The sequence below is a fragment of the Passer domesticus genome, chromosome 8, assembly GCF_036417665.1.
Source record: "Passer domesticus isolate bPasDom1 chromosome 8, bPasDom1.hap1, whole genome shotgun sequence".
NCBI classification, from domain to species: Eukaryota; Metazoa; Chordata; class Aves; order Passeriformes; family Passeridae; genus Passer; species Passer domesticus.
In genome coordinates this window covers 45806168-45831488 of record NC_087481.1, presented here as the reverse complement: position 1 = coordinate 45831488, position 25321 = coordinate 45806168, and the positions used below count along the sequence as shown (strand labels likewise).

The 25321-nt window shown below is 44.6% G+C and overlaps 2 protein-coding genes across 6 annotated transcripts in view; both read left to right on the top strand.

Annotated features, from left to right (window-relative positions):
- Window positions 1–13723, top strand: part of SLF2 (SMC5-SMC6 complex localization factor 2) — a 64753-nt gene extending 51030 nt beyond the window's left edge. For 3 of the 4 annotated variants that reach the window (XM_064431133.1, XM_064431132.1, XM_064431131.1), the window contains 12 exons: window positions 52–154; window positions 1570–1645; window positions 2917–3058; window positions 3498–3606; window positions 4240–4413; window positions 4951–5048; window positions 5695–5782; window positions 6280–6405; window positions 7218–7295; window positions 8880–8966; window positions 10322–10390; window positions 11529–13723. In XM_064431133.1, the coding sequence (XP_064287203.1) occupies window positions 52–154; window positions 1570–1645; window positions 2917–3058; window positions 3498–3606; window positions 4240–4413; window positions 4951–5048; window positions 5695–5782; window positions 6280–6405; window positions 7218–7295; window positions 8880–8966; window positions 10322–10390; window positions 11529–11564 (1186 nt within the window). In that variant the 3' untranslated portion in view covers window positions 11565–13723. Of the gene's footprint in view, window positions 1–51; window positions 155–1569; window positions 1646–2916; window positions 3059–3497; window positions 3607–4239; window positions 4414–4921; window positions 5049–5694; window positions 5783–6279; window positions 6406–7217; window positions 7296–8879; window positions 8967–10321; window positions 10391–11528 lie in introns of those variants that run through there. The other variant, XM_064431134.1, reaches the window with a different exon arrangement.
- Window positions 13724–15989: 2266 nt separating this feature from the next.
- Window positions 15990–25321, top strand: part of SEMA4G (semaphorin 4G) — a 29351-nt gene continuing 20019 nt past the window's right edge. For both annotated transcript variants that reach the window (XM_064431136.1, XM_064431135.1), the window contains exons 1-2: window positions 15990–16083; window positions 16303–16514. The gene's annotated coding sequence lies outside the window, so the exon portion shown is untranslated. The remainder of the gene's footprint in view (window positions 16084–16302; window positions 16515–25321) is intronic.

Genomic DNA, 25321 nt, shown 5'->3' with positions numbered 1-25321 from the left:
AACCCCTAATCAATTTTTATCCTCTTTCCTTGCCCCATTTTTCTCTTACAGTTCTAGTGTAACACAGCAACTTTTTTTAGTTGTTAATGGCATTCTGAGTTCTGCTTACCGTGACACATTGTGTCCCATACCAATTCTGAAGTGGCTGTTCCAGGTAAGTCTGTGCTTTTCATGCAGTTATCATGACTCTGTGCATGTCTAATATTTTTCCTGGAAGCCAGTTGAAGCAGCTTGTGAATCTGTTCCATTAACAACTTTTAAATCAGATTATTTTTTCCCCCGGATTCTGATTTGTTCTCCCATGTGAAATACTTTGATTGTCACTAGGGGTAAAACAATTGAGAGGCTTTTCTCCTCACTCTGAGTGAATGCAAAGCTGCATGTTCATATATACTACTGCATTGAAAAAGGACACAGTAAGTGAGGAGAGGTGCTGTGGGCCAAATCATGAGCAAATGCTAATCTTATTTCCTTTCACTCTTAGAAAAACAGTACATGCTGCAGTATATAAAAGTGCAAAAGTACCATTTTCTACGTATATCATCTTCTAAGTCATCAGTGATACCAGCATTATCAGATACCTTTTCCAAATGAAAATTATCTTATGGCTCAGGAAGAAGCCTGGAGTCATTCACAAAGGAAGTGTGGTGACTCTCTCCTTTCAAGATATGCCTCAGTGTCTGAATCACCAGGAATTTACACAGTGCTGTTACTCACAGAAATGCCTCCCTCCAGTCTCCATTCTGTTATTAATTGCCACATTCTAACTGCACCTGAAACAAAAAAGAAATCTGGACCACCTGGGTAATTGCAGCTTCAGTCTGTTGACTGGCTTTCTACGTTTGCCAAAAGCAAAACATTTTGCTTTTCCATGTTCTTCCCACCAGCCAGTTGAAAAATTGCTTTCCCCCTTTCTGTGAGCTCTGGTGTTCCACTAATAAGGAAGAAGTGTGAGCCAATTGAGATCACTCACAGAGCAGGAAATGTCCAGCACTTGGGGGAGAAAAAGAAGTTTTTGTTGGGCCAGTGAAGTGCTCCGAGAAACCTGAACTGTACTTCATAGTCATGTTTTTGTAGTTAAGAGTTATGTGAAAAACTAAGAATTCGTTGTTTGGGTTTAGTATTGCATATGTCCAACTTGTCTGTGACTGGAAAAGGATGTAGTTAACTCTGTTGCCTTCACTCCTGCTCAGGGAGCTCAATTTGATCACAGATACAAATGGGTTCCTAAGGGGTATGTGATACTTTCTATTCTCCTAACCCTCAGAACTTGTTTATAAACCAACATGGGGTTACAGCATTCTGATACTGTAGATAATTAATTTTACAGTATTCATATAATCTTTGCACTGCTTGAAATAATCAGTGTTCACAGTATTCTGTTCTGATTGGTGTATCTTGCTTTAGAAGCTTTGGGGTTAGTTTTTTTGTTTGTTTTTAAATCCGTTACTGATTTTACTCTGCAGGGAAGTTTGGTGTTGTTTTTGTCCTGTTTTTTTTCTAATTAAAAGAAAACTGATGCCATCATGCTGCTTGGTTTTTGATGCATAAATTCTTCTCTCCTCACAGATGATGTCTATTCATTCTGACCATTGTGTTTCCACCAAGATCTTAGACAGATTGATGGAGTTATCACTAAAAAACTGTAAGTATTTGAAGGGTGGAAAACTGACCACCTGAGTGGTCACTCTCCTCTCTTCAGTTTAGAAAAGTGTTAGTGAGGAAGCAAAAGGCACTAGTTCTGTTGGGTGACTTTGGCTTGAATTTAGGCTCTATTTTTACTAAAGTAATGCTGAACTGCGGGGGGCTGACCTTCACTGAGTGTGTGTATCCTGTATCACAGTATGGCACACACCTCCAAAGTAGTGCATCCAGTACAGAGCCTTTTCAACTCACTCCTGGTATTTCACAAATATAACTGACCTGAAGAGAAGCTCAGTCTGCTCAAAAGTTTGCCCTCCTTTCCATGTTTTACTTTGGATGATGTGGACATTTGTAGCTTAAGAATTACAAGATGTTTTTCACATTGTCATTCCCAGCATGTAGCACTTCATGATTTATTTTCCAGATAAATGACAAAAATGAAGTGAATCATACACCTGCACAGAAACACTTTGAAGGATCTGCTTCAGCCCACAGTGCTGCTAATATCTTCTGTGTTTTGTCTTCTTCCTTTGTCTGTACTCAAATATTTCTCCATGACAAGTTTCTATGTTCCCCATGTCTTCATTCAGATCCATCAAAAGTGACATTCATTTAAGACTACCAATTGAAATTGTTAAAGTAATGTTGTTCTCTTGAAGTATTTGCTCAGGCCTGTCCAAATTGTACCCTGTATTTTAATTCTTGTTTGAAATCAGAGCTGGTATCAGAGGGAATGTAGCCTCCTTTATTTTATGCCTTGCTGGCATTAGGCTTGATTCTGAATGAACAGTTCAAGATAATGAATGAGCATTCAAACAATTAAGGCTGGGAGTTCCTTGTTTACCACTTCTGTTCCAGAAACTTTGCTTGTTTTCAAATCTTACTTAGCTTCTCTTCTAGTCCCACTGTGATAACACCTTCTTACCTTTGCCTACACAGGCAGTAATTTAGTGTTCTCTTAGACAAAAATATTGCCTTGTTGCTTGTTTTGCTGTTTGTGATGAAAGAGAGCTATGACAGAAAATGGGTGCAACTTGAAAGTAATTGACCTGTTATGTAGGCAAGATGTTTCCCTAGTGTACAATACTGTATTGGACTTTTTTCCTCCCTCCTTGTTCTGAAAATAAGCTTACTGTTTAATGTACTGACTCCTCTGAGATGAGAGCTGGTAGAATTGATGCAAACTGCTAAGCTTATTTGTTTCCCTTAAAAGGAACTAATGCTAAGAACTAAATTTAAACTAATCCATTGCATGTCTTTTTTTTTTGGTAGCTTCCATCAGTGATGAGCAGCTTAAACCATGGATTCCTTCAATAGCTGATATATCAACTGTTTTTGTCAATATGGGTGTTGGGTTCAGATCTCTCTTTCCATTGCAACATCTTCAACCCCCCTTCACTGAGCATGATATTTTGTAAGTGTTTTCCTTTTGATTTTTTTTTTTTTTTTGCATAGATTGTGTGAAAGCAAGGTTTTTGCTTAGAATGTAGAATCAGAAATTTATTTCCTTTCCCATACTCTATAAGTTCTTGGCTCAGGTCTTAGTAAGAATAAATAACCCTGGAATTCAAACAATGCCTTCTAGGTAAGGATTCAGCAAACCAGAGCCTTGTCCTTTGTCCTGCATCTTTCTAATGAAGGTTTGCAGGAATACTGGCTAAATAGGTGGGCAAAGTAATTGGCTGCAAGCTGAGTTAGATGTGTGTGTTAGATGCTCTGGAACTGAGGATTATTTTGATTTGAAGGCATTTTGATACATGCAGGTTTTTTTTTTTTCTTCAGTTTAATGCCAATAAGCCTTTGTGGGCTTCTGAATTGTTCATTTTTTGCTCAGATTATGTTTCTTCTAATAGAAGTCAGGTGCAGGAATCAGTGCGTCAACAACAGCTAAGAGGAGATGAGGCCACTGCTAGTCCAGCATTGCCCAGTCTACTGGAAAACAATTTAATTAATGTGATTAAGGTGAGAAAACTCCAAGGTTTTTGTGAGTTGGGGTTTTTTTTGTGTTTGTTTTCTTTTGGGAGGCAGGATAGCGTTTGCAATCTAATCCTGAGCATGTGTTTGAGTAGATGCTATCCTGAGACTTCAGCTTCACATTCAGCAAAGTTTATTGCAGGCATTTTGCAAACTTCAGTTTCTTGACTTCCATTGGCTTCACTCACAATTGCAGAGTTTTTCTGCCTCCCTTTCACAGCTGTGGCACTTCATAGAAATTTTGGCTCCCTCACACAGAAGAAACTATCCACTGATTTCAGTTTTCAGTATTACTGGAGTATTTAGAAAATCTTTTGGCCTTTCCTTCAATTAAAGAAAAGATCTTTCTTTACTACATAACATTATGTTATGTAGTAAAGAAAGATCTTTTCTGCTCCAGTAGTGTCTGGGCAATATTGCCATTGCTCAAAAAAATGAGTTTCTAGCAGAAAAAAGGGTGGTGTTACTGGGAGATGGGGACATGTTAGTAGACAAGTGTTGCCAAAGTACTAGATCACTTGAGGTACATTTTAATGTGAATGTGGAAAACTTAAGTTCTCATCATGCTTCAAAATAAGATAAAATAATTCCATATTTTAATGCTTTGTATTTCTTTTCCAGTTTCTAGTTTTCTGTACATCAGTAATTCACGATGGATATACTGACCAAGAAATATGGCTGCTGCTTATATTGCTATTTAAAATAAGCTTGGAGAAACAGTTAAAACCTTTTCTGATAGATTTTCAGTGCCTTTTTTTCAAGCTGCTGATGAATATAAAAGACTGGGATACAAAGGTAACTTCATACATTTATTGTACTAGATTTGTGAAACTGCAGCTTCTGTTTTGACGTTTTCTTTTTTTTGACATATCAGAAAAGTATTGGCTGAAAATGTAATATAGAATTTTCAATAATAGTATATATAATAATACAAAAAATTCAAAGCTTTACATTTGTGTGAGATTTAGGAAGTGGGTGGGTATACTGAGAGGGTTTTGTTGCATGACATTGAGTTGCCTGTCCTCTTCTACAAGTTTATCTTAAGATTATGTGCCCTAAAATAGTTGTATGTTTAAAATGGCAATCTGAAACAATGAAGAAATTATTTCACTATACTGGTAAGCTGTCATTAAAAACATTCTGATCTCAACTACCCTACCTTAAATTGTGCTGGTGCAGCACAGACAATTTTTAATGTACGTCATCTCTTGTCAGATTGGTTCCTTTTATCACTTGTGCTGCCTGTGTTTCTAGGGAGTAGGTGTGTGCTCCTTTGCAAATACAGCAAACAGCCCTTCTTCAGTTTCAGGGTGTTTTGTTGTTCTTTTGAAGATGCCTGAGCTGTGCCTGTCGGTGAGTGAGCTCTCCAGCAACCCCCACAACCTCCTGTGGCTCGTCCAGCTCGTGCCCAGCTGCGCCGCGCGTGGACGGTAATGTCAGACACACACACCTCATCCACAGCTGGATCATTTGTGTCACCTCAAAGCCTGAGCAATCACACCTAAAAAAAAAGGGGATTTGTTTGCTCATGTGTTACAGATGTATGTGCAACCCCTGCTGTGCACGTGTAGCTTCCTGATCACTTCTGCTGTGAAAAAGGGTTGTTAAATCTTCTGTGTGGTTTCTGGGCTGGGGGTTCTTGGTACACTGGAGCAAAGGAAGGCTTAGCTTCAGGTTCTGACATCCATCACTCTAATTCTTGTCTGAGTGACCAAACTTTAAATTTTCTTTGGGTGATTTATGTCTGCTTCTAAGCATTATTCTGAATTCTGTATCTTTGAAATTAGTAAATGATGATGTAGCTGCGTGAGCAGAATTAGTTAGGTCATTAACTGCAGGCTTGGAGAAAAGTATCTAATATTGTTTACTTGTTCAGAAGCTGAGCTACAATGAGATTAAGGGTACTTCTGTTCTACTAGCCTACTTACTGGTTTATATAGCACCTATATTCAGAAAATCCAGTTTAATGGTTGCAAGCAGGTTCATGTCTAAGGAAGACATGCATAGCCTCACATACTTTGTAGAAACTCTGGGTTAAAAAAATTCTAAGGGAAATAATTTTTTTTTGTTTTTCAGGGAAGTAAAGAGGCGCCTTAGCCTAGTGATAATTGCAAAATTTCTTCATAGAAAGCATGTAGAAATACCTGATGACAGTGACAAGCAGGTATGCTTACATGTGTTGTCTTTGTAGAATTTGGAAGGTCAGAAAACATAAATATTGTATGCTTGTGTTTTATGTTTTAATATTGTAAGCCTGTTCTCAAGAACGTTGCCAAATGACCAATTAATGATTTTCTGTTTAGATTAGTGTTAAAAATGTATTTGCACATGTGTGTAATCTGCATGTTCTGCAGCTTGTGTTTGTTTATATGCCTAAACGTTAGTTTTAGACATTGGAAAGAGGTCTACACTTCTTTGAGTCTTCCTTTTGTAATCATGTGGAGACACACTGTTTTCATGGGTTTGATCTTTTATTGAGAAAGAGTATGAACACTGAAATCTTTAATAGTCAAAAATTACTCAAAGCATGAAAACTTCCTTTTTAATTAAAAATCCCTTTTCTGTTCCTGTTCCAATGGATAAGTAATATTGTAGTGGCACTCAGTTTCCAATTTCTGTTGTTGGCAAATCAGTCCAATTTGTTAATGCTTGTATCTGTAGATGTGTCTTCTGCATCACTTTCTGGTGTGTATGAAACCTTCTTATCTGCTGAAGAAGATGAGAGAGATGAGAAAAGGGCAGAATGAGCACAAAGATGATGAAGTTCATGCAGAACTGGAGCATGAGGTATATAGCCAATAGTGCTTTTTTGCCTTTGTTTTTTATTCATCTTTCTATATATAATAATATATATTTTATACAATTTGGGGTATATTTCTTTTACTTGTTAACAGTTCTGTGTGTGGAACTGTGAATACACTGTTTTGTAACTGTTCATCTTTAACATATTACTAATTTTGGTTATAGTCATGAGGGAAGTAAAGGGGCATATCATGGAGGAATGTGTATTGGGCTGTTTTACAAACAGGGAAGTGGTCAGATTTTCTGAAGTCACAGGGAAGTCTTGAGTCTCTACTTCTGTAATCAGAGGACAATCTTCCCTCTTTTCTGATGCAATCAGAGAAAACTGGTGCTGAGCCAAACCTTCACTTTCAGGCTTCAGAAAAAGATTTGTGACTCTTTTATCAATATGTTCTCTCAAACAAGTGTTATAAGGATTTAGTATTTCCATCCATCCAAAAATGGAATATTGGTTTGGTTATTCAAGGGGTTATCGTGGAATCTCTCAGCAAGTGTTTTGATTTGGGGGTAGATGATGGGAAGATAAAGCCAACTGCTGAATTTAATTATCAGTTTGTAAAACCACATTTTTATGGGTTACTTAGGTTATTTAAACCAGTATAATACGGTTTAAAATGTTCCTAATATGTGAATATGCTGATTCAAATTAGTTATTTAGGCAGATACATGGATATACTTATCCATAGGCCTGGTTGTTGGAGGATTCATTCCAGAAAGCAGAGATGGTTTTCTGTCTGGATGTGAAGAGTTAAAATAATGGTGCTTTCACTGCTAAAGCTCTCTTGATTTCTCTCCAGGTATATTACCTGATCTATGTCCTCCTTCATCTAGTCAGTGAAGCCAGTTTCCTTGATGTTGTAAATTCTAGTCAAAGGGTAAGTAACTTTAGTAGCTAGACCTTTGGATTTTAAAATGTTGTTTATCATGCACATTTAGTCTGTTTTGGTAAGAGCTATCATGTGATGGAAGATCACCAGTGTGTAAGAGCACAGGGGGAAGCTTTTGTTCTGGGCAGGGTAAATGCAGAAGAACTTCTGTGTGTTTACTGCAGAGAAAAGTCTCTTCTGTGTTTCTGTGAATGGAGCTACCTCCAGAAATAAGGCTGAGAAAGAGCAGGCATTTGTTGTGTTAGTCTTTCTCAGAAAGTATCTGGAGATAAACTTAACACAGAAATTCTAAGTCAAATGATCTATCAACTTTGGAAGTAGATTTGAAATTTCTCAGTCTAGGAGAAAACCACTTCAAAGATATCCAGTAAAATATTTTCCAGCACATTTCAGTTTCCTGTGCTGGAGTGCAGCCAGTGAAAGCAGGACTGTAGCTCTTCTCTGTAGTGGCAATTCCTTTTTGCCATGTGATGTGAATATCTTCTAAGAAATTCTGTCTGCTTAGCCTTTCAGTATTTCTATTCAGATTTCTGTGATCATTTGCTGGGAGTTGCTTGCTGCAAGGTGTCTGTGTAAACCTTCTGCCCTGTGGAATCACTCTTGGCTTTTAAGAATCTGTCACAGGGACTGTTTGACACACATAAACCAGTAATGTTTGGCTACATTTGGATGCTTAGGTGTCTCTGTATATTACTTAGATTTGTGGAGAACTTGGTATTTTCAATTGTTTTTTTAATGTCTCAGTTTCTTAAGGAAGAAATACTTTATTAGTCACTGACCTGTTAGCCATCAAGTGGCAAGAGAGGTATGGATGAATATTGTGCAGGCTAGACTTGTGCAAAATTATTTCATTTCTGCCCCTCTTCCAGTTAGAGAGGATAAATTGTGGTGGCCTTGGGAAACCAGCAAATGTTTACAAATAGAATTTCAGCATGTCTTACATGTTCTGCAGAGAGGAGCCTCTTGGCAGCTGTTCAGTGAGAGATTGAAAACAGGAATTTTATGAAGAAATTAACAGAATGTGAAAGACCTTGGGAGTCATTATCAGGAGATCCTGAAGTGCAAAACTGCTTTATTAAAGTAATCAGGAATTTGGAGAAAATAAAAGATCAGCTCATAAAACATTGGATGTATTTTACCTCCTCAGCCAATTCCTACAAAAGAAATTACCTGAGTCATCATTACTTAAAAGGTTATTTTCAGCTGTTGTAACTTGAGAAATTTTTTGCTGATAAAAGATGTGATTGGCACTGCACTGTGTTTGCTATTTTGGGGGACAGAAAGGATTTGCAAATTAGTTAGTAGAAACTTTAGAATTTGTGTTGTATAGCTCTGCTATACTTTGAAGCTGCTTTTTTAAATTCTTAGACCTGCTTTACCAGGAGCATGCCAGCAACAGATAGAGGATCTTGTGATGTGATCTTGTTTTCTTTCTTTTCCTTTTCTTAACTGTGTATTTCTGAGAAAAATTCACACTGAAGCATGTAATTTTTAAATTGATATAATATTTGAATAAAGCCTGCAGTTTTGACGTGGAGGATTTAATAGCTGTACACTTTTGTCTTTATTTAGCAACACTTGCTGAAGCTTTGTCGTGCCTTAGATAAGCACGTGAAAGGTGATATTAGGGAAGATGCAAGAATGTTTTATCGGTCTAAGGTAAGGTGCAAACCTTGGATTTTCTGTTTTGTTTTGGTTTTGGGCTGGTTTTTAGTGTTTGTGATGCATGTTGTTCCCTCATCTCAGCCCTGGATATTCTAGGAGTTCCTCACGGGCTTGGGGGTTTTTTCCTGTTTTTTCTATCTACATCATATCTTTGCATGGGAATAAACACATGCCCATTTTAATTCACTGAAAATACTCCTTATGCTAACAATGGGACTCTTAACAGCCCTGAAATGTGACTGATCATCCCTTCAGCCAGGCATCTCCACACTTAGGCCCACAGAGTTGCTCTGTTTCTCTTTGTGGCAGTCACTGGTAGCTGACTCCAGTTGTAAGAGCAGAGCCTACCTGCAGGGCAGGGTACAGGGGGCTGAAGAAGTTGCCTGTCTTGCATGACTCTCCATTTTATTTTTCAAATGATTGAATTGATTAAAAATGCTTTGGATGTAAGCCAGCTGTTTGTGTTGTAGCATCAAGCTTGGACAGCTGCCTTTTGTTTGTTTTGTCTGTGAGCCTTACATTTGGTAGTCCTAATTTTGTGACCTTCATGCTTTGCATGCTACAAACCAAGTCAGCTCAGTGATAAAGTCACCAGCCCCAGCTTTAAATCAGACATTTGCAGTTGTGTGCTCCCTTACCTCTCAAAAACATTTTTCTTTTCTTACTCAGACAGAGTAGAGGAGCATGGATCCTTTTAGCAAGTTAATTGCTCTTGCCTTGAGTGTTGTATCTCTGGTTGCTTTCACTTCTGTTTCTATTTGCCTTTGCACTGAGAGGGATAAATCTTACTCTGGTTTCTCCAGTGCTTCATTTGTGTAATACTGCAGCAACTTCTAGAGAATGCCACTGTCCTGGTGTCGACACAGCAGATGAAGCAAATCTCAGTGTGAAAGGCTTGGATTAACCACCTGCTTATGGTTGATTATGAAAAAGCACGGTTTTATGTACAAAGAATTTGTTTCAGAAGCAGCCAGTGCTGCATTGTTGGCTTTTGTGGCCACAGTTGCACCTGTTCTAGGTACAGCCAGCCTTGTGACAAACCTCATTTCCCAGGGATGAGGTGGTGTTTGGAGGGCAGAGGTTTGCATGGGGATTCCAAACATTCAGCCTGAGGAGTCATGTGCCTCCAATGTTTGTGGGGTGCGTGACTTTCAATTCAGAGTCAGGAGTTACAGGGATCTGAAGCTGAGGTAATGATACTTTGTGACAATTAAATTTTTCCTTTCCAGTAAACCTTGTATGCTGGGTTATCTGTTTGTTTTTGAGTTTGAAGCTGTGAGGGGAACACAGGGTATGATTTTTGTCTTTTTTAAACAAAAATGGCTAAATTAATCAGTGTGAATTTGCAGGTGAAAGGCTTGGCTGCTAGGATATATGGGAAATGGCAGGATGTGATACAAACCACTCGGCTCACTCAGGTACTGTAATGAAACTCCTCTTCCCTCGTTGCAGGGTGCATTTAACTCAGTTTTTAGCACTTGAAAATGGCAAATCTTTTCAAGAGATTTTCTTTTTCTTTATAAATGGCGTGGCTGTGGAATACACTTAGATGTATTAGAATGGATTTTAATTTGATTGCTTACTTTGCTGGCTTCAATAAAAGTAGATCTCCTCTCCATTGTTAAAAGCTCTGTTTCTGTAAAGGTGTGTGTAATACACTGAAATCCCACTCCTGAGTCGAGTCACAGGGCCTGTCTCTGATTACAGCCATTAGCAGATGCTTCCACAAGGAAATTGGGGCAGGAATGCAGTGAGGCACATCCTGCTGTGGTCTGGCACGGTGTAGCTTTGAGACTTCTTGAGTCCAGGGCTTTATTCACATATGTTTAAGGGCTCTCAACAGCTCCTCCCCCTTTGAATGTGTCAAATTTCATGCCACAGTTAGGCAAAGCCTCTCATATTTGTAAAAATATCCAGTAGTAAATAATGCCATGATAAGTCTCAGAAATATTTGCCTTTGTGACACCTAGCTGGCCTTGGTACAATAGGTGGATAATTTCTGCTGATACTCCAAGTTCAGAGCTCTTTCTTCCAGCCTTGGCTTGTAAGGTTTCTCTTGTAATGTGATCAGACCACCTGTGTGGCTCCTGTCTGGGAACATAAAGCTATCCCTCCTGGAAAAGCTTAGCTTTCCAGTAATGTAGAATATAATTTACATAAAATTTAAATTATACATTATGCCTAGTATTGATTCCAGTTAAAAACTGTTTAATCAACTCTTTTTAAAGACTATTAATTCCTCCCAACAACGTGCAAAAAAAAAGTTCTGTGTAGTGTGTGTGATATTTCAAGTTCTAGAGCAAGGAGTGACACGCAGCTACAGAATCTGCTTAGCAATTAATGAAAGCTGGTAACGAGGTGGCTCTTTCAGTATTGTTTTTTTGGGGGTGTTTGGGGTTGATTCACATATGGGAAACTGACAAGTGTTTCAGAATAAAATTCCAGGGACTTTTTCCAGCACATTGTGGTGCTCCCAAGCTAAGCACTTGCCTACTCTACCAATTTCTTCTGACACAGGATTTCTGACTTGTATACTAATTTGTTTTTACCCTTTAGGGAAAACTGCATGACTTCTGGGAGCCAGATTCATGAAATCTTGCCTAGTTAAGGGAAAATAGCAGAAACTGAAATCAAGGAGGATGTAAAATGAATGGAGCTTCACCTTGTTTGGAACAGAAGAAATCAGTCACCTGAGTTAGAACTTGAGCTTGATTCACACAAGCTCTAGACACATGAGAATCTGATTTGACTAACATTGTTTTTTACTACAAGTGCTCTACTTCTGAGAAATTGAAGTGGATCAACTGAAAAAAAAAACCCAGCCATTCCTATAGCCCTATCAGAACTGGCTAGAAGTATTTTACTGTATTGAATGCTGAGGGAAGTTTTCTTGTTTCCCTTGTTAATCACAAGACCTATTTGATAACAGAAAGTATTTATTTTCTTGCCAGCACATACCTGCAAGCATTGTTTTAGGCTGGCTGGGAAAGAACTACCCTGTGACATGAAATGAGAGTTCAGGAGGAGTGTTAGACCTCCCCTGTTGTGAGCAGGTGAGGAAGTGGTTCAGATGTGGGCTGAATCATGGTAATCTGCAAAGCAGAATTGGTATGAACATCCAGTGTCTCTTAAAAATACAAAGTACAGCAGTTGAACCTTCTTTAAATGGAGAATAAAATATCATCTCAGTGGAGATTAGAGAACACCATTTGGCTCACCTTTGTAGAGACTGTGAAAGCCACGTGATGGCTGAATTCCTTGGTGTGGAGTCCTGCTGCACAGACAATATGTGCTCAAAGCTCCAGGAGCTGTTTATGAAATAATCAGAGGAAAGTGTGATCTCCTTTTGTGATCTCTGTACAAATGCTACACTTAAATCTTACACTGTGGTTTGTCTGTAGAATGGATGTGATAGGAAGAAAAAGTTCAGTTATTGGGTAGAAGCACCAATGGGGATTCCCATAATAAGAGAGATTTTTAATAACATCAACATGTGTATTTTATAATACTGTTATATTTTAATTCTTGTAGATTACCCTGTCTTGTATGAAATTCTCTATGATAAGAATGTAAAATAAGGCTTAAAAACCTGCCAACTACAAAACCTTCAAATTTAATTATGTGTATTACATATAAAAGAACTGCTATAGAATGGACACAGCTAAGAGGAAATCTATTAGATTTGCAAATTCATACTAAATGTTTTTTCTTTCAAGTATTACATTGTTATGTCAATGTCATCTTCTACTCTTTGATAGCTCATCTGCCTTCCCCCTCGTAACAGTTGCTTACTTTGTTGGATATATTGTATGTAATTTTATTAATGTTTTTATTTTTTTCACTAATATTGTATAAAGGTAAAAAAAATGTGGAATGTTTACTGTATTTAATGTGTACATATTTTCTTACTGTGTAAAGTTGTCATTGCTGGCCTGTATATTTTGAAGAAAAGGGGAGGAGTTTAGATGAACAGCTTTTGTACTGCAGTTCAAAGCATGTTGAAACTGCTGAGGGTTTTTCCACACAAAATAACCACTTTGATATTTTCTTTCATTTAACAGAACAATGAAAAAATAAAACCAGACACTCCTTTTTAGTTAAATATCCCCGGACAAAATGGGCTTTGTTTCACAAAAAACAAATGGCCACAGGTCCTATTTTATTCTTATGGCACATGTTAAATTCGTGGGTTCACAGCTGATTAGCTCATTATAGGTGGAGACAGTCCTGAAATCATTCTCAGCTCAGCCAGGCCTGTGTTTTCCTGCTTAATGCCTGTTCCAGCACTTTCCCTCTTCCCCCACTCCTGCTTGGTCTGGACTTCTCTTCCATCTGTTTTGTAGCTGAGGAGTAATTCCTCAAGAGCTGAAGTCTAGGTGTGGGTTAAACTGGTGCTCATCAGAATCCTTACAGAGATGATTCCCAAGCTTCACTACAGGGTTTTTACAAGAGGGTCCTGGCAGTGAAATAGCAAACCTGCTGCCCTTGTGTTTTGCCAACTCATTTGCTGTCCCTCAGCCAGGACTTACAGGCACTGGGAAAGGCTGTTCCCTTTTCCTGCAAAAGGTTGTTGCACACTAAAGGTCTTAACTGCTTTGGATGTCTTCAGAGAAGCATTTTGCACTTGAGGTCTATCTTTTGATACTCTGTTGGCTATATTAAGAGCCCGATTATCACATTTCATGTGGAAGTAGGTGCACTTTATTGCAGTAATAACAGAAAAAAAATTAAAGTCTGGTTGTAAAATACAATTTTGTAGCTCCTTGCCTTTTATTTATTTATTTTTAAATTTTCTGACAAGCCTCTCTATGGCTTAAAATAACACAAACACTTCTGGTTTTAAAGTTGAAGAAACCTGGCAGTGAAACTATTTGTGCATCCCATATTCTCACTGTTCCCGTTATGGAGCTTGATAACGCATGGGGATTTCAGAAGTGATTAATGATGTGCGGGTAGGTCTGGCTGAAGGTCAGTAGGACATTTCATTGATGCAGCAGCTGCAGGAACTCTCTGAAGTCCCCAGGATAATGATTTAGTTGAGAATGTCTTTGGGAAAAGGAGGCAACTGAAATGTGTTGTTGTTATTGGTGGAGGATCTGGTTAGGTGGCTGCAAAGGCATTTTAGAGGTAGGACTTCAGTGTGGAAAAGGACTTAATACTGCGGGTTGATTCACATATGGGAGACCGGCAAGTGTGTCAGAATACAATTGCTGTGCTGGTTTCCTGAGCACAGGAAGCCAGGTCTGTCTCCCTGAGAGTGTCTGTGCTCAGCACTGTCCAGCACCAGCGCTGGGGCCGACATTTGGGCACAGGGGCTGCAACAGACTGTGCTGCTGTGGAGAGTCAGGCAAGTGCTTCCAGGGAGCTGGGTTCCTCTGCTCATCCTGTCACTAGCAGCAATACTGGAGCTCCAGTACTAATGCTGGTCTTCTGTTTGTTTTCTTTCCCAGGAGAGCTGTGTGTATAGCACAGGCTTGGGGTTTGTGTTTTGGTGTTTTGTTGCTTTGTCTTCCACTGGTTTGTGGTGGATGTGACTTTTTGTTTTACTGAGAAGGCCAAATCAGAAAGGTTTCTGCTGGTGGTTACCCTCCTAATTTTTCTGGAGTCCTATTCCTTGGGTTTGTGAGCTTTTGGAAAACTGCTTCTTGCCTAAAGTTTCCCAGTGGGAAACACTGCCCTCTGCCAGAGGAGCAGCTGTTTCCACTGGCATATTAGTGCTTCTTTTTGTATCCAGAAAGAGAGAAAAGGCTCTTGGGACCAGCTGACTTTGAGCAGGGAAGAGGTTTGATGAGCTTGTAGGAACCTGAGCAGCTGCTGTGGAGCTCCAAAGGAGCTGCCCAGAGAGGTCAGACAATCATTAGTGGATTTAGTTTATTCCTTGTGGTTTAACTTATCAGAATTCCTTTAATTGCCATTTTCCCCATATTCCCCCCAGGCTGTGAAATACCTTCATGTTTTGGCTTGTGGATATTTTGCCAGCTTTACTGGCAGGGCCCCTTCTTATCATGTGTTGAAAAGGGCTTTCAGTGCTGGGGAATGGCGTGGGCTGCTGGTGGGAAGGATCCTAGGAAAAGTAAATTCCTCGAAGGGCTTCTCTTTGCAGAGACGCTTTTAGTTTTGCCTGACTGATGCTTTTTTCAGCCAGTGCTTCCTCCTCTTTGCAGTCAGGAATTTGAAAGGGAGTATTTTATCTGGTATCAAAAGCAAGGCTGGGTGGTGAGCGAAGAAAAACATTTGCGTCTTCCATCTTGATATTTTGATCCCTTTGGAGAAAGCCAGTCCTGTACTTTAAGGCTGCTTTTAAGTGGCATTTGGATATATTGTTGTACTTTTTTAATGCCTCGCTTGTCTCTGCGTGGTGAGATGCTGCTAATGCTTCACCTCCTTCAGCTTTCCTGCCACCTCCCTGTAGAGAGGTCACAGGGGAGGGGATGGAAACTCCACTGGAATTGTTCCCTTCATTGTCATCAAAGCGCCTTTGCCATCAGCCTGGGGGAAAACCTGAAGCTTTTCAAGGCAGGTTTGGCCCGCATGGAGTGTAGGGGTGGATGAAGGGGCCATTTTCACACACCCTTGTCCCAGTGCTTCCCTTTGGGTTTGCATTTGCTGCTGAAGCTGCCTGAAGCCGGCCGAGCGACGCTCCTTCCCTCTCGCAGAGAGGAGCAGAAAGGGTAAATGGATTTCTGCTGCTTTTGTGCTACAAAAGGGCGAGTCCTTCACCCGAGCAGTGAGCGCTCTGAGCTGGGGCTGGCCACGCAGGCTCCGGGGCTTTGCCTCTGGGTTTCAGGCTCTCTTCTGCCGAGGCTTGGTGAAACTCCTGGCTCTCGGAGCAGATGCAGGAGCAGAGGGTCCCCTTCCTCCCCGGACTGACCGCCAGGCTGCAGCTGAAGTAAAAACAATAGCTTCAAGCTGCCAGGGGCAGTGGTGGGGAGAGGGGGGCAAGGCATTCAGTTTCATGCTTTATTCACACTGCAGGCTTTTATAAAGGCGGTGTAAATCATGCAGAGCAGCCGTGGGCTCCGCAGACACATCGCTCAGGCTCTTGATCTGCATGCTGGAAACTGAGCTTGTCCCCTTTGCCCTAACCAGGCTGTGGGGAGAGGCCTGCCAGGTGAGGATGCTGAGCTGCTGCACTACATATCAGCTCTCCTTCACCTTTGTGAAGCGCTGCCTGCCTCCCCTCTGTACTAACCCATTTTTTTCCCCCCGGTATTTTGTGCTCCAGCATTGTTATGGTGAGGTTTGCACAACGCAACGTGTTTTTCCCTCCAGTTGATTTTCTCTGATTAGCCCATTTTTCCTCTTGCCCTCATTCTGTTTTTTCCCGCAGTATGCGAACGCCGTTTGCTGAGAAACTGTGTCAGCCTTCCTCTAATTAAGAGTCTGGCAGGAGCCAGCGCAACAGTAATTTTGGAGATGACGCTTCCAGCTTGGAGCTGACAGTGAGCTGAGGTGCTGCGGCAGGGGCTCGTGCTGGGGATGCGGGAATGTTCTCCGGCTGAGCAGGACAGGGGGACCCTCAAGGAGCCTGGTGCAGGAGCAGTGAGTACCCTGGGTGCTTGGGTGTTTAAACCGTGTCCTCTTGAAAAGCAGGAATGGTTAAACCCGTGGTTATGTCACAGGTTTAGCCCTTTGTGAGGGAGTCTCTGTGCGTGTGTGTAAAGGGCAGGAATAAATTGCAGTGGCCCTAAGTCGGCTGCATTTCTTTGAAATAGTTGTAATGTTGGAAAGTAAGATGGAGAGCTCAACAATCAAATGGCCTGAAAAAGGGCAAATAAGGAGAAGCCATTCAATGGCGCTCCGTGATACAGCTTCAGACTCCATAGTTCTTTTATTAGCAGGAAAGCTCAAAGCAAACAAAAGGAGACAGGAGCTGGGGAACTGCTTGCCTCAGGATGTTGTGGATGCTGAAAGCTTAGAGGTTCAAAGAGCATTTTATGGCAGAAAAATGCAGTGCGGGTCTGTGAAATGAAAGCTTCAGGCTGCGGATCCCTGGAGGGTGGAGCATGTGCTGGGGAGATATCCCAGATGTCTGTCCTGTTCCTTCACCCCCTGCAAGGTGCTAGGATCTGGTCCAGTGTGGTGTTAGTGCCTGTATGCTTTAGGTGAACAGCTGAGGGGTTTCATGTCGTCTCTCAGTTTCCAAACAGTCCGTCGTGTCCACCATTCTGTCTCTCCATCCACTCCTGAGGCAGAAGTTGCTGTTGAAGGTGGTGCCAGCCCTTGCTCTGAAGGAGCCTAGTGAGGTGTATGGGGTCAACTGTTTATTTGGCTGAAGAAAACTCAGTGACATTTTTTGATCTTTCTAATGACCCTGTGAGTGAGACTAGGAAAACGAGTTGTGTGGTTCAGGAACTCCAGCAGAACACAGCCAACCACATGCCAGAGCTGACCTCCTTCCTCTCCCCTCCCACCCCATCCATAGATGTTTGCAGCTAGGGAGAAGTACAAAGAAGAGCAATGAGGAGATTAAAAAAAAAAAAAATCCTTCCTATGTGGTACCTCTAGAGCACAATTCAGCATTTTCCCTCTCTACTTGCTGTGTCAGATTTGCCTCTTGGGGGCAACCTCACCCCACTCCGGCTGAGACCAAAGGGTGTTCAAGTGCTTGGGGGCGATGACTCACTGCGCATCCCTCTCTGCCTTTGCCTTATCTGATCATTTTTAGTAATCGAGGTCATAATTTGCTGAAAGGATTTTAGGATTTAAGCCGTCAAGGCTGACTGTTAGTGGCTTTTCAGAAATGATGTGATTGGCTCCTGAAGGTCCCTTTCCAGGCTTGGAGTCCTTCAAAGATTTTTCCTGCCTTGGTGTCCTTCAGAGAGAGGAGGGCAGGATGGAAGGACATGTGTTTTGTGGTTCTGGTTTAATGGGTAGAGCATAAATCTCTGCGAGGAAGATTTACAGTGTGCTCCTGGCTCTTTTGCCTGGGTTGGCTTGGACTGTCACTAAGCCTATCAGATAGTGCTGAGGACACTCTGACTTGTCAGGAGGGAGAGCAAAATTACTGCTCCAGCTCCATTTCAGCTCTGAGTACCCAAGCAGGTCTCGTACAAACTTCGTCCACAAAAACCCATTTGCATTTATTTAAAGGGCGTTGAGGTAGATGATGGAATAAAGGAAGTATTATTCATGCTTCGTGCTGTGGTTCCTAATGGTACTTTACACGCTGATATGACCTACAAAGCTTGTTGTTTTGTGCCTGCAGTGCTCTGATGTTCTTCCTACCCTGAGGGTCAGAAATGACAAGAATAAATGATCATGATGAGCGTCTTGCAAATCCCTGCTCCCTCTCCTTGGAAGTGTCCTTGCCAGGGCACAGCTCAGTGACCTTGCTGGCACAGGCAGCAGGGGGACAGCATCCTTGTGTGGCCCATGGGACTGAACAGTGATCTCCCTGTGATGTGAGGGCAAATCCATCTATCCATAGTCGTGTTCCACCTTCTCCCCAAAGCACAGGGATGCAGCTTGGGCTGGGCCCAAGCTGAACACACACAGGGCCCCTCCTCTGGAAAATACCAGAGGGGAGGCAGGAGCAAGAGAGTTTAACCATGGACCCCAAAGCATAAGGAGTACTCCAAAGGGGGGTGCAGGCCCTGCAGCCTGTGAATGCCCAGCGAGAGACTGAGTCAGCCTTGCTGGGGCAGCAGCTCCTGGCTCCAGCCAGCCTGGGCACTTGGACAGCAGCAGCCACGCAGCTCATTAACCCAGCCCTCCAGCACTTGCTCTGCTGGCCTTGGCACTGGCCTTCTTAATAGCTCCTCTTCTTTCTTTTTTTTTTCCTTTTCTTTTAATAAAGGTAAATTAGCTATATGGATATGCAGGAACATGAATCAAAGGAATTGACTCTCTAACGAACCATTCCTACAGAGATGTGCTAAAGCACCAGGACGTGATGGATGCAGCCTGCTCAGAAAACACCTAAGGACAAAAACTGCTTGTGAGGCATCTCACTGCAGCCTCCAAAAATCTGATTATGTAGGGGGAGGAAAAAAAAATCAGGTTTTGGAATACATTAACTCAGTTGAACAGCACAGAGAGAAGGTACCAGTAAGAAGCAAATCAATTCCTGAAGGCTGCTGGGAAATTTCACTGAATTGAAGCTTCAGAGTAAGGCTGGCTGCACTTAGAAGAGTTATGTTTCACCTGAAATATTTAACACTGGGCATTTGAAGTGCTCTGTGTGTCCAAAGAGCCCACCAAAAATACGCTTACGAGGAGATTTTAGAGGAACCCTGGGCTCATGCCATGCTGTTGATGGGTGAACCCAGATACTCGTGCTGTTCAGTTTTGTTGTTTTTTTAGTTTTTAGGGGTTTTTTTAAGAAAAGCATGGGAAGGATAAGTCGCTCGCCTCCATCACAGGGAAGCAAAAATTACCATGTAATGAATGCTGGTCTGCTTTTGGGACACGTGCTGACAGATCTGTTGTTAGGAGGGAGATGTTTCCATAGCAAAAGCATCATCATAAATGGCACTGTAATGCAGCAGAGATGCTGTGGTGGCCCCGGGGACCATCTTCCCAAACCATTCTGAGCATCCTTCCAGGGAATATGGGAGAGTGATGGCAGGGGGAATCAGAGCAGCTCATGGTGATGCTCCCCACAGCACCAGGGCTCTGCTGGCAAGGCTGTCAGCTCAGCATTTTTCAGTCCTTTCTGACTTCAACAGAAAACTACAACAAAAGGCAAGCTTGAAATAGCTCATTTTATCTCTGCAGACAAACAACTTGCTTTGAGCATCATTGTCACTCAGCCTAAATTACTTTTAGATGTTTTTAATGACTGGGTAACGTTTTTCAGCTGTTCATTCTGCAGCACCCTGCTGAGGGACAGTCCATCTGCAAAGACCAAGGACTCCAATATTGTGGTTGCTCTTCCTGACATTCATTTGGCTTTATTATTTGATACGTGGTTCCCTGTGGCAGAGATGTTTTCAGCTAAATTTACAGCTCTTTCCTTTGCATAAAGGGGATCTGTTTCCAAAAGGGCTGGGAGGCTGGCTGTGCATGTACCAGTGGAAGGTCAGGGATGTAGAGGAGAAACTCTGGGAGATTGAAGGTGACAGTCCAAATCCTGTCTGCACTGAGGGTGACATTACTGTTTGTGCTGGAGGGATTTTAGCCCATCATTTGTTACCTCCACCTTTCACTTCACTTGTAATGCTCAGCACGGAGAGCTGTGACTTGCAAAATGATCCCACCGGGGCCGGGTTTGTGACATCAGCCATGCAGGTCTCTCGGGTCCCTCTTTGCAAGGCAGGCACAGCTTTTGCATTCGTTTCTAAAGGCAACTTCTGAGCCACTCGCCTTCACCATCTCTGGCTTTTGCAGTGCTTCTGGGAGACTGTATTTTTAAATCCTAGCTCATAAATTTTGGAAGCTCCTTTCCTTCCCCACCCCCTCGCCCCTATCAAAGTGTCAGAGCTGAGGAAAAACTGTGAGAGTGATGGATGTGCCCGGCTCTGCTTGCCAGTGCTCTGCTGAGGGGGGTTATTTACTGCACTGCTGTGTTTCTTCTTTGGTGGCAGAGGCAGCAGTGTAGGGGTTTGGTGCCTGGGAAGGAGGGGTTGGATGCCCACGGGTCATCCAAGCATTTGGCTGGAGGAGGCAGGGCTGGGACAGAGCTTGCTTGGGCACAGTGACACAGAGAGCAAAAAGGTGACGCCATGGGGACACGGATCCTGTCTGGGGCTTGGCCCAAAGGTGGATGCTGGGGCCATAACACCTTCCTGGCCTCAGTTCTGGGGGGTGCAGGTTGGCTCACCCCAAAAGGGCAGCTTTTAGCAGCCACCAGTCTTCTCTCACCCCTCATGCCACCCCAGGTGTTTGTGTTACTGCTCTAGGCAGTGTGTGGCAGGGACCTCACCTGCCATGCAGGGGGAAACACAGGGGCTGTGCCCCACTGCAGAAACAGAGAGAGAAACAGAGACACCCCTGTGCTCCCTGGCCAGGCTGGAGCTGCCTGCTTTCACTGGGAGCAGCTGGATGATGGGCAGAGGGGTTGTCAATGTCCAGCCCAGCAAGTCACCCCTCCTGGAGCTGTGCCTCTGTCTCTTCCCTGCCTGCAGCCCCCTTTGTCCTGCTCCTGCCCCAGAGCTGCGACAAGACCCCACAATGAGCTCCAAAACTCCATTCCCAGTGGAACTCCCGGTGCCTGCTGGCGTTTCCCCCCACGCTGCAGGAGCATCCCAAAGCAGCTCTGCCTGGTTGAAAGGCAGGTCAGCACCCTGCCCTCCCGCAGCCTCACCAGCCCTTCCCGGAGGGCACGCTGCCGACAGATCCGGAGCCAGGGAGATGCTTTCCGCTGGCTTGGAGAGGTTTGCAGACGAGCAAACCAGAGCTGCCAGCTCGCTGTGTGAGCGCCTGTCCTCCGTGAACCCCCGTGCGTCTCTTGCAGCCGGGCTTGTGGGAACGGGTCGGAGGCTGCTGTGACTCAGCTGCTTCTCCCTTGAGAAAATCTGCCCTGGCACGGCGCTTGGCTCTGCGGCTGGGGCTGCCGGCACCTGGCAGCCTTCATCAACAAATGGCCTTGGGCAGAACATCCCAATTTCCCCTGCCAAGCGTTTATGGGAGGAGAAATGCAGCATGTGATCTTGCAGGAAGTGGAGGCAGCAGCTCTGTGCTGCACTGAGCTGGGGGGGAAAGTCCCATCCCTCCCTGAAGCTGAGCCTTGGGCTGCAGGGGCTGCAGCACAGGCTGGCTCTTCTGGTCTGCCCCTGCCTTTTTCCATCTCCTTATTACTTTCTCAGACAAATTCTTCTGCAATTGTAATTTTCCTCGCTGGCTCTTAGCCTGAAGAAACAGTGGTTTGGAAAGTTTGCTCAATGACTTGAAGGGAAGAGGCTCCCAAGCCTTTCATGCTCTGTGCCCATTGGAATATTTTTTTTTTCCCGGGGCTAATCTGTGGAGCATCACACTTGGCTTGATGAGTCCCTGACGCTCTCAAGAAACAAAGCCAGGCCTGGTGAGTGTGTACTCAGCTGCTGGGCAGCCCCAAGTGCTGCTGTCGGAGTCCAGGCAACACCATGTGGTCTTTTCTGTCCCTCTGCTCCACACGGATCTGCCAGCCTGGAATCTGGGCAGGCTGCTCCTGTGGGGGACAAAGGAGCCTGATGAGGTGGTGGGAGCTGGAGCAGCAAGACTCCCCTGTGCCGTGGGGCTGGTGTGCTCCCCACGGGGCTTTTTTTCCATGGAGGCAGGTAAAGCAGCAGTGCAGGTCTCACAGCGTAGCTGAGGGATGCAGAGGCCTGGAGAAAGGCTGTTTTGCTTGTTACTTTCTCATGTCAAAAGGGGAAAGCACCCGTTTTTCCGCTGGTGGTTTTGACTTTATAACAAGCCTCTCTCTGCGGTGTGGGCTGGCATGGCCTCAGCCTGGGTTTCACAACTCCTTTGTGGGTTTCATAAAGCCCCAGCGGCTGGAACACCGTGATTTTGTAACTCCCAGCTGGCTTTTAAACCAGTCTGGAGAGGAGCTTGAAATGGTTGGATGCCTGCTGCCTCTCGGACTACAGAGGCTGGCAAACCAAATCCCAGATCTGGAGTTTTATCTCAGTTTTCTTACCTGGGGCAAGGGAAAGACAGACTGCAGGTACTGCTGAGCAGAAGCCAGGCCTGCCTTAGGAAGCAGTTTCCTGCCAAAGGCTGGGGATCCTGGTCAGCCCCATGGGTTTGATAAGCACCAATGCCCTGTCAGGGCTGCAGTCCCAAAACAGAGCCCTTTGTGACACGCTGCTCCCGTGGTGTGCACCCTGCCAGTGTATTTCTTATTTAATCCTGGCTGCTATTTGATCCTGCTAAGTTGTTTGAATTTACACCTCTGTGATCCATAATGAAATCCTCTGCCTGACCAAACCTGGGTTTGGTAGGGACATAGAGGGGACATAGAGCAGTGGGGATTGTGGGGGTTTCTGACAGTCACCCTGGACACCCCTGTGCGTGGGACACACACTAAGGTTTTGGTTGTGCCAGATAAGCCTGAGAGGGGGCAAGAGGGCTGGGGGGTGGCATGTTTGGGACTGCAGGCAGGGTGAGGGTCCCTTAGGGCCCGGGGTAACTATTGGTGCTGGGCTACAGCCAAGCCAATCAATGGTTCCTCCCCAGCAGCCCTTGAGGCACTTGAGGCACGGTGTCACGCATGAAGCACCCTAAACCTTGTCCTCGTGTGCTCTGCGTGTCCCTCCAGGGAGGCTGAGGGCTGGCGGGGCTGGGGAGGTGTCTCTGGCAGGGAGCAGGCAGCGCTGCTGCAACCCGGGTGTGCTCAGGTCGCCGTCTCCTGGGCGCGGGGCGGGCGCAGCGCGGCCGGGAGAGCTGATCCGCGCTAATCCCATCAATATTTCACGGTGCCGTGGCCCTGTTAGAATTCCTCGCATCGTTTGGGATGCCGGCTGGGATGGGGCTGTGGTGCCAAGTGAAACATGAGAGCTTTGCCCTGGCTCCCTGGGCATCTCCGGGTGAAGGGGGCTGTCTGTGAGCTTTCCTGCTGGCTGCCATGGGCAGAGTTGTGTGGCAGAAACAGGTGAGCCCCAAAGTGCCGGCTGTTGGCATCTGCCTGGTTTTGCCTGTGCCGGAGCGGTGGGGCTGTGCTCTGCTGTGCTGGGCAGCTGGCCCGTGCACGGGTGGGGCTGTGACATGGCACAGCCTGCTCTACCCGGTCCTCTCTCTGTGGGACACAGTGTTTAGGTGACAAGAAGAAATTAAACAGTAACCGGTCTGTGGGCTGGTGATGACGGCATGAAAGCATTTCCTTCTCCTGCAGGCTGTTTGGGGTAACAGGGAGAGAGCACTACAGACAAAACCTGGCATGGTTTTGAGGAGGGGGGCTTCCCAAGGCACCCTGTCGTGACTCAAAGGGTCCCTGCTTTGGGCTGGGATAGGAGTTGTAGGGATCTAAATCCTATGAGGAGTAGATGATAGAGCTGGAGTTGTTTAACCTGGAGGAAAGGATGTTCTGGAGAGACCGTGTCACTCTCTGTGATTGCCCGAAAGGAGGTTGTAGCAAGGTGAGGGTCAGCATCTTCTCCCAAGTGATAGGACAAGAGGAAATGGCCTCTTGTGGAGGTTCAAGTTGGACATCATGAAGAATTTATTGTCTGCAAGTGTTGTTAAGTATTGGGATGGACTGCACAGGGAAGTGGTGGGGTCACCATCCCTGAAGATGTTCAAGAATTGACTGGACATGGCAGTGCTGTGGTTTTGTTGACCAGGTGTGGTTTGGTCAAAGGTTGGACTCAATGATCTTGGAGATCACTTCCAAGCGTCATGATTCTACAATTCTAGAGCTGCCCCAATAGGAAATTCCCCTTCCAGCACCTTCCTGGCTCTGGGCTAGGGCTGAAGCAGGAGCCAGACGTCTGTGCTTGGCAGAACCGATCCATGGATACGAGGGATGTAAGTACAGGACAGGGTTGGGTCTGTTTGGGCTCCTGCTGCCTGGAAAAGTGCCTCTCTGACTCTTGGGAAAGCCATGCAAAGAAGAGGAAGGCCCTGGCCTTCAACCTCTTGGAGCCCTAAATTCCTTCAGTTAATCTCATGGGGGCAGCAGAGCAGGCAAAGCTCTGAAAATAGATCTGTTTCCAGCTGCCAATGACTCGTGTTAATTAATTAAAGCCTCGCAAGCTCGGGCCTGTAAAAGCCCAGTGCTGGTCGCGCCAGGCTCGGCTTGCTCTGCACTCACGCACTAATTATCCTACTGCAAGGCCAGCAGCTAACGAAGCTCCAATTTGTGCTGGGTTCGGCTTCCAGCCATGTGGGAGGCAGGGAGTGCCGCTGCAGGATGGGATGGGTGCAGTGCCCTGGATAAGGGGGAGCTTTGGGCAGCGCTGTCTCAGCCCCACACCCCCTTCCCCAGCACTCATGGCCCAGCTCTCCCCATAAGTGGCCCCACAGACTCCAGCTGTGCCTCACTGAGGTAGGGAAAGGGGTTTGGAGAGGATGTGGAGGACCAGCTGCCTTGCAGCACCTGAACACCCCATGCCTAGGTTAGACAGGCTGCCCAAGAACATCCCTGCCTGGCTCCCGGTGCGTGGGCCTCCCGCTTCCGCAGGGTGGGCAGAGGGAGAGGCAAAGGGAGGCGTGCAGGAGACGCTGGGGTTTTGCCCGAGGACAGGAGGAAATGGTAATTAGCCTCTGGAGCACAGAGGAGGCGGGGACGGGGAGGCAGGGAGTGCTCCAGGAGGTGGGTAGTGTCTGCTCTGAGAGTGGGGATGAGGAATGGGTCTTGGGATATCGTGCTGGGAGAAGGGGTGGTGGCTGCTTGGGGAGTGTGTGCAAAGGTGACAGAACCAGCTGCCATTAGGAGCACTAGGATGAGTCCCCCCTCAGCTGAGACCCATTGGTGGGTGAGGACTGGG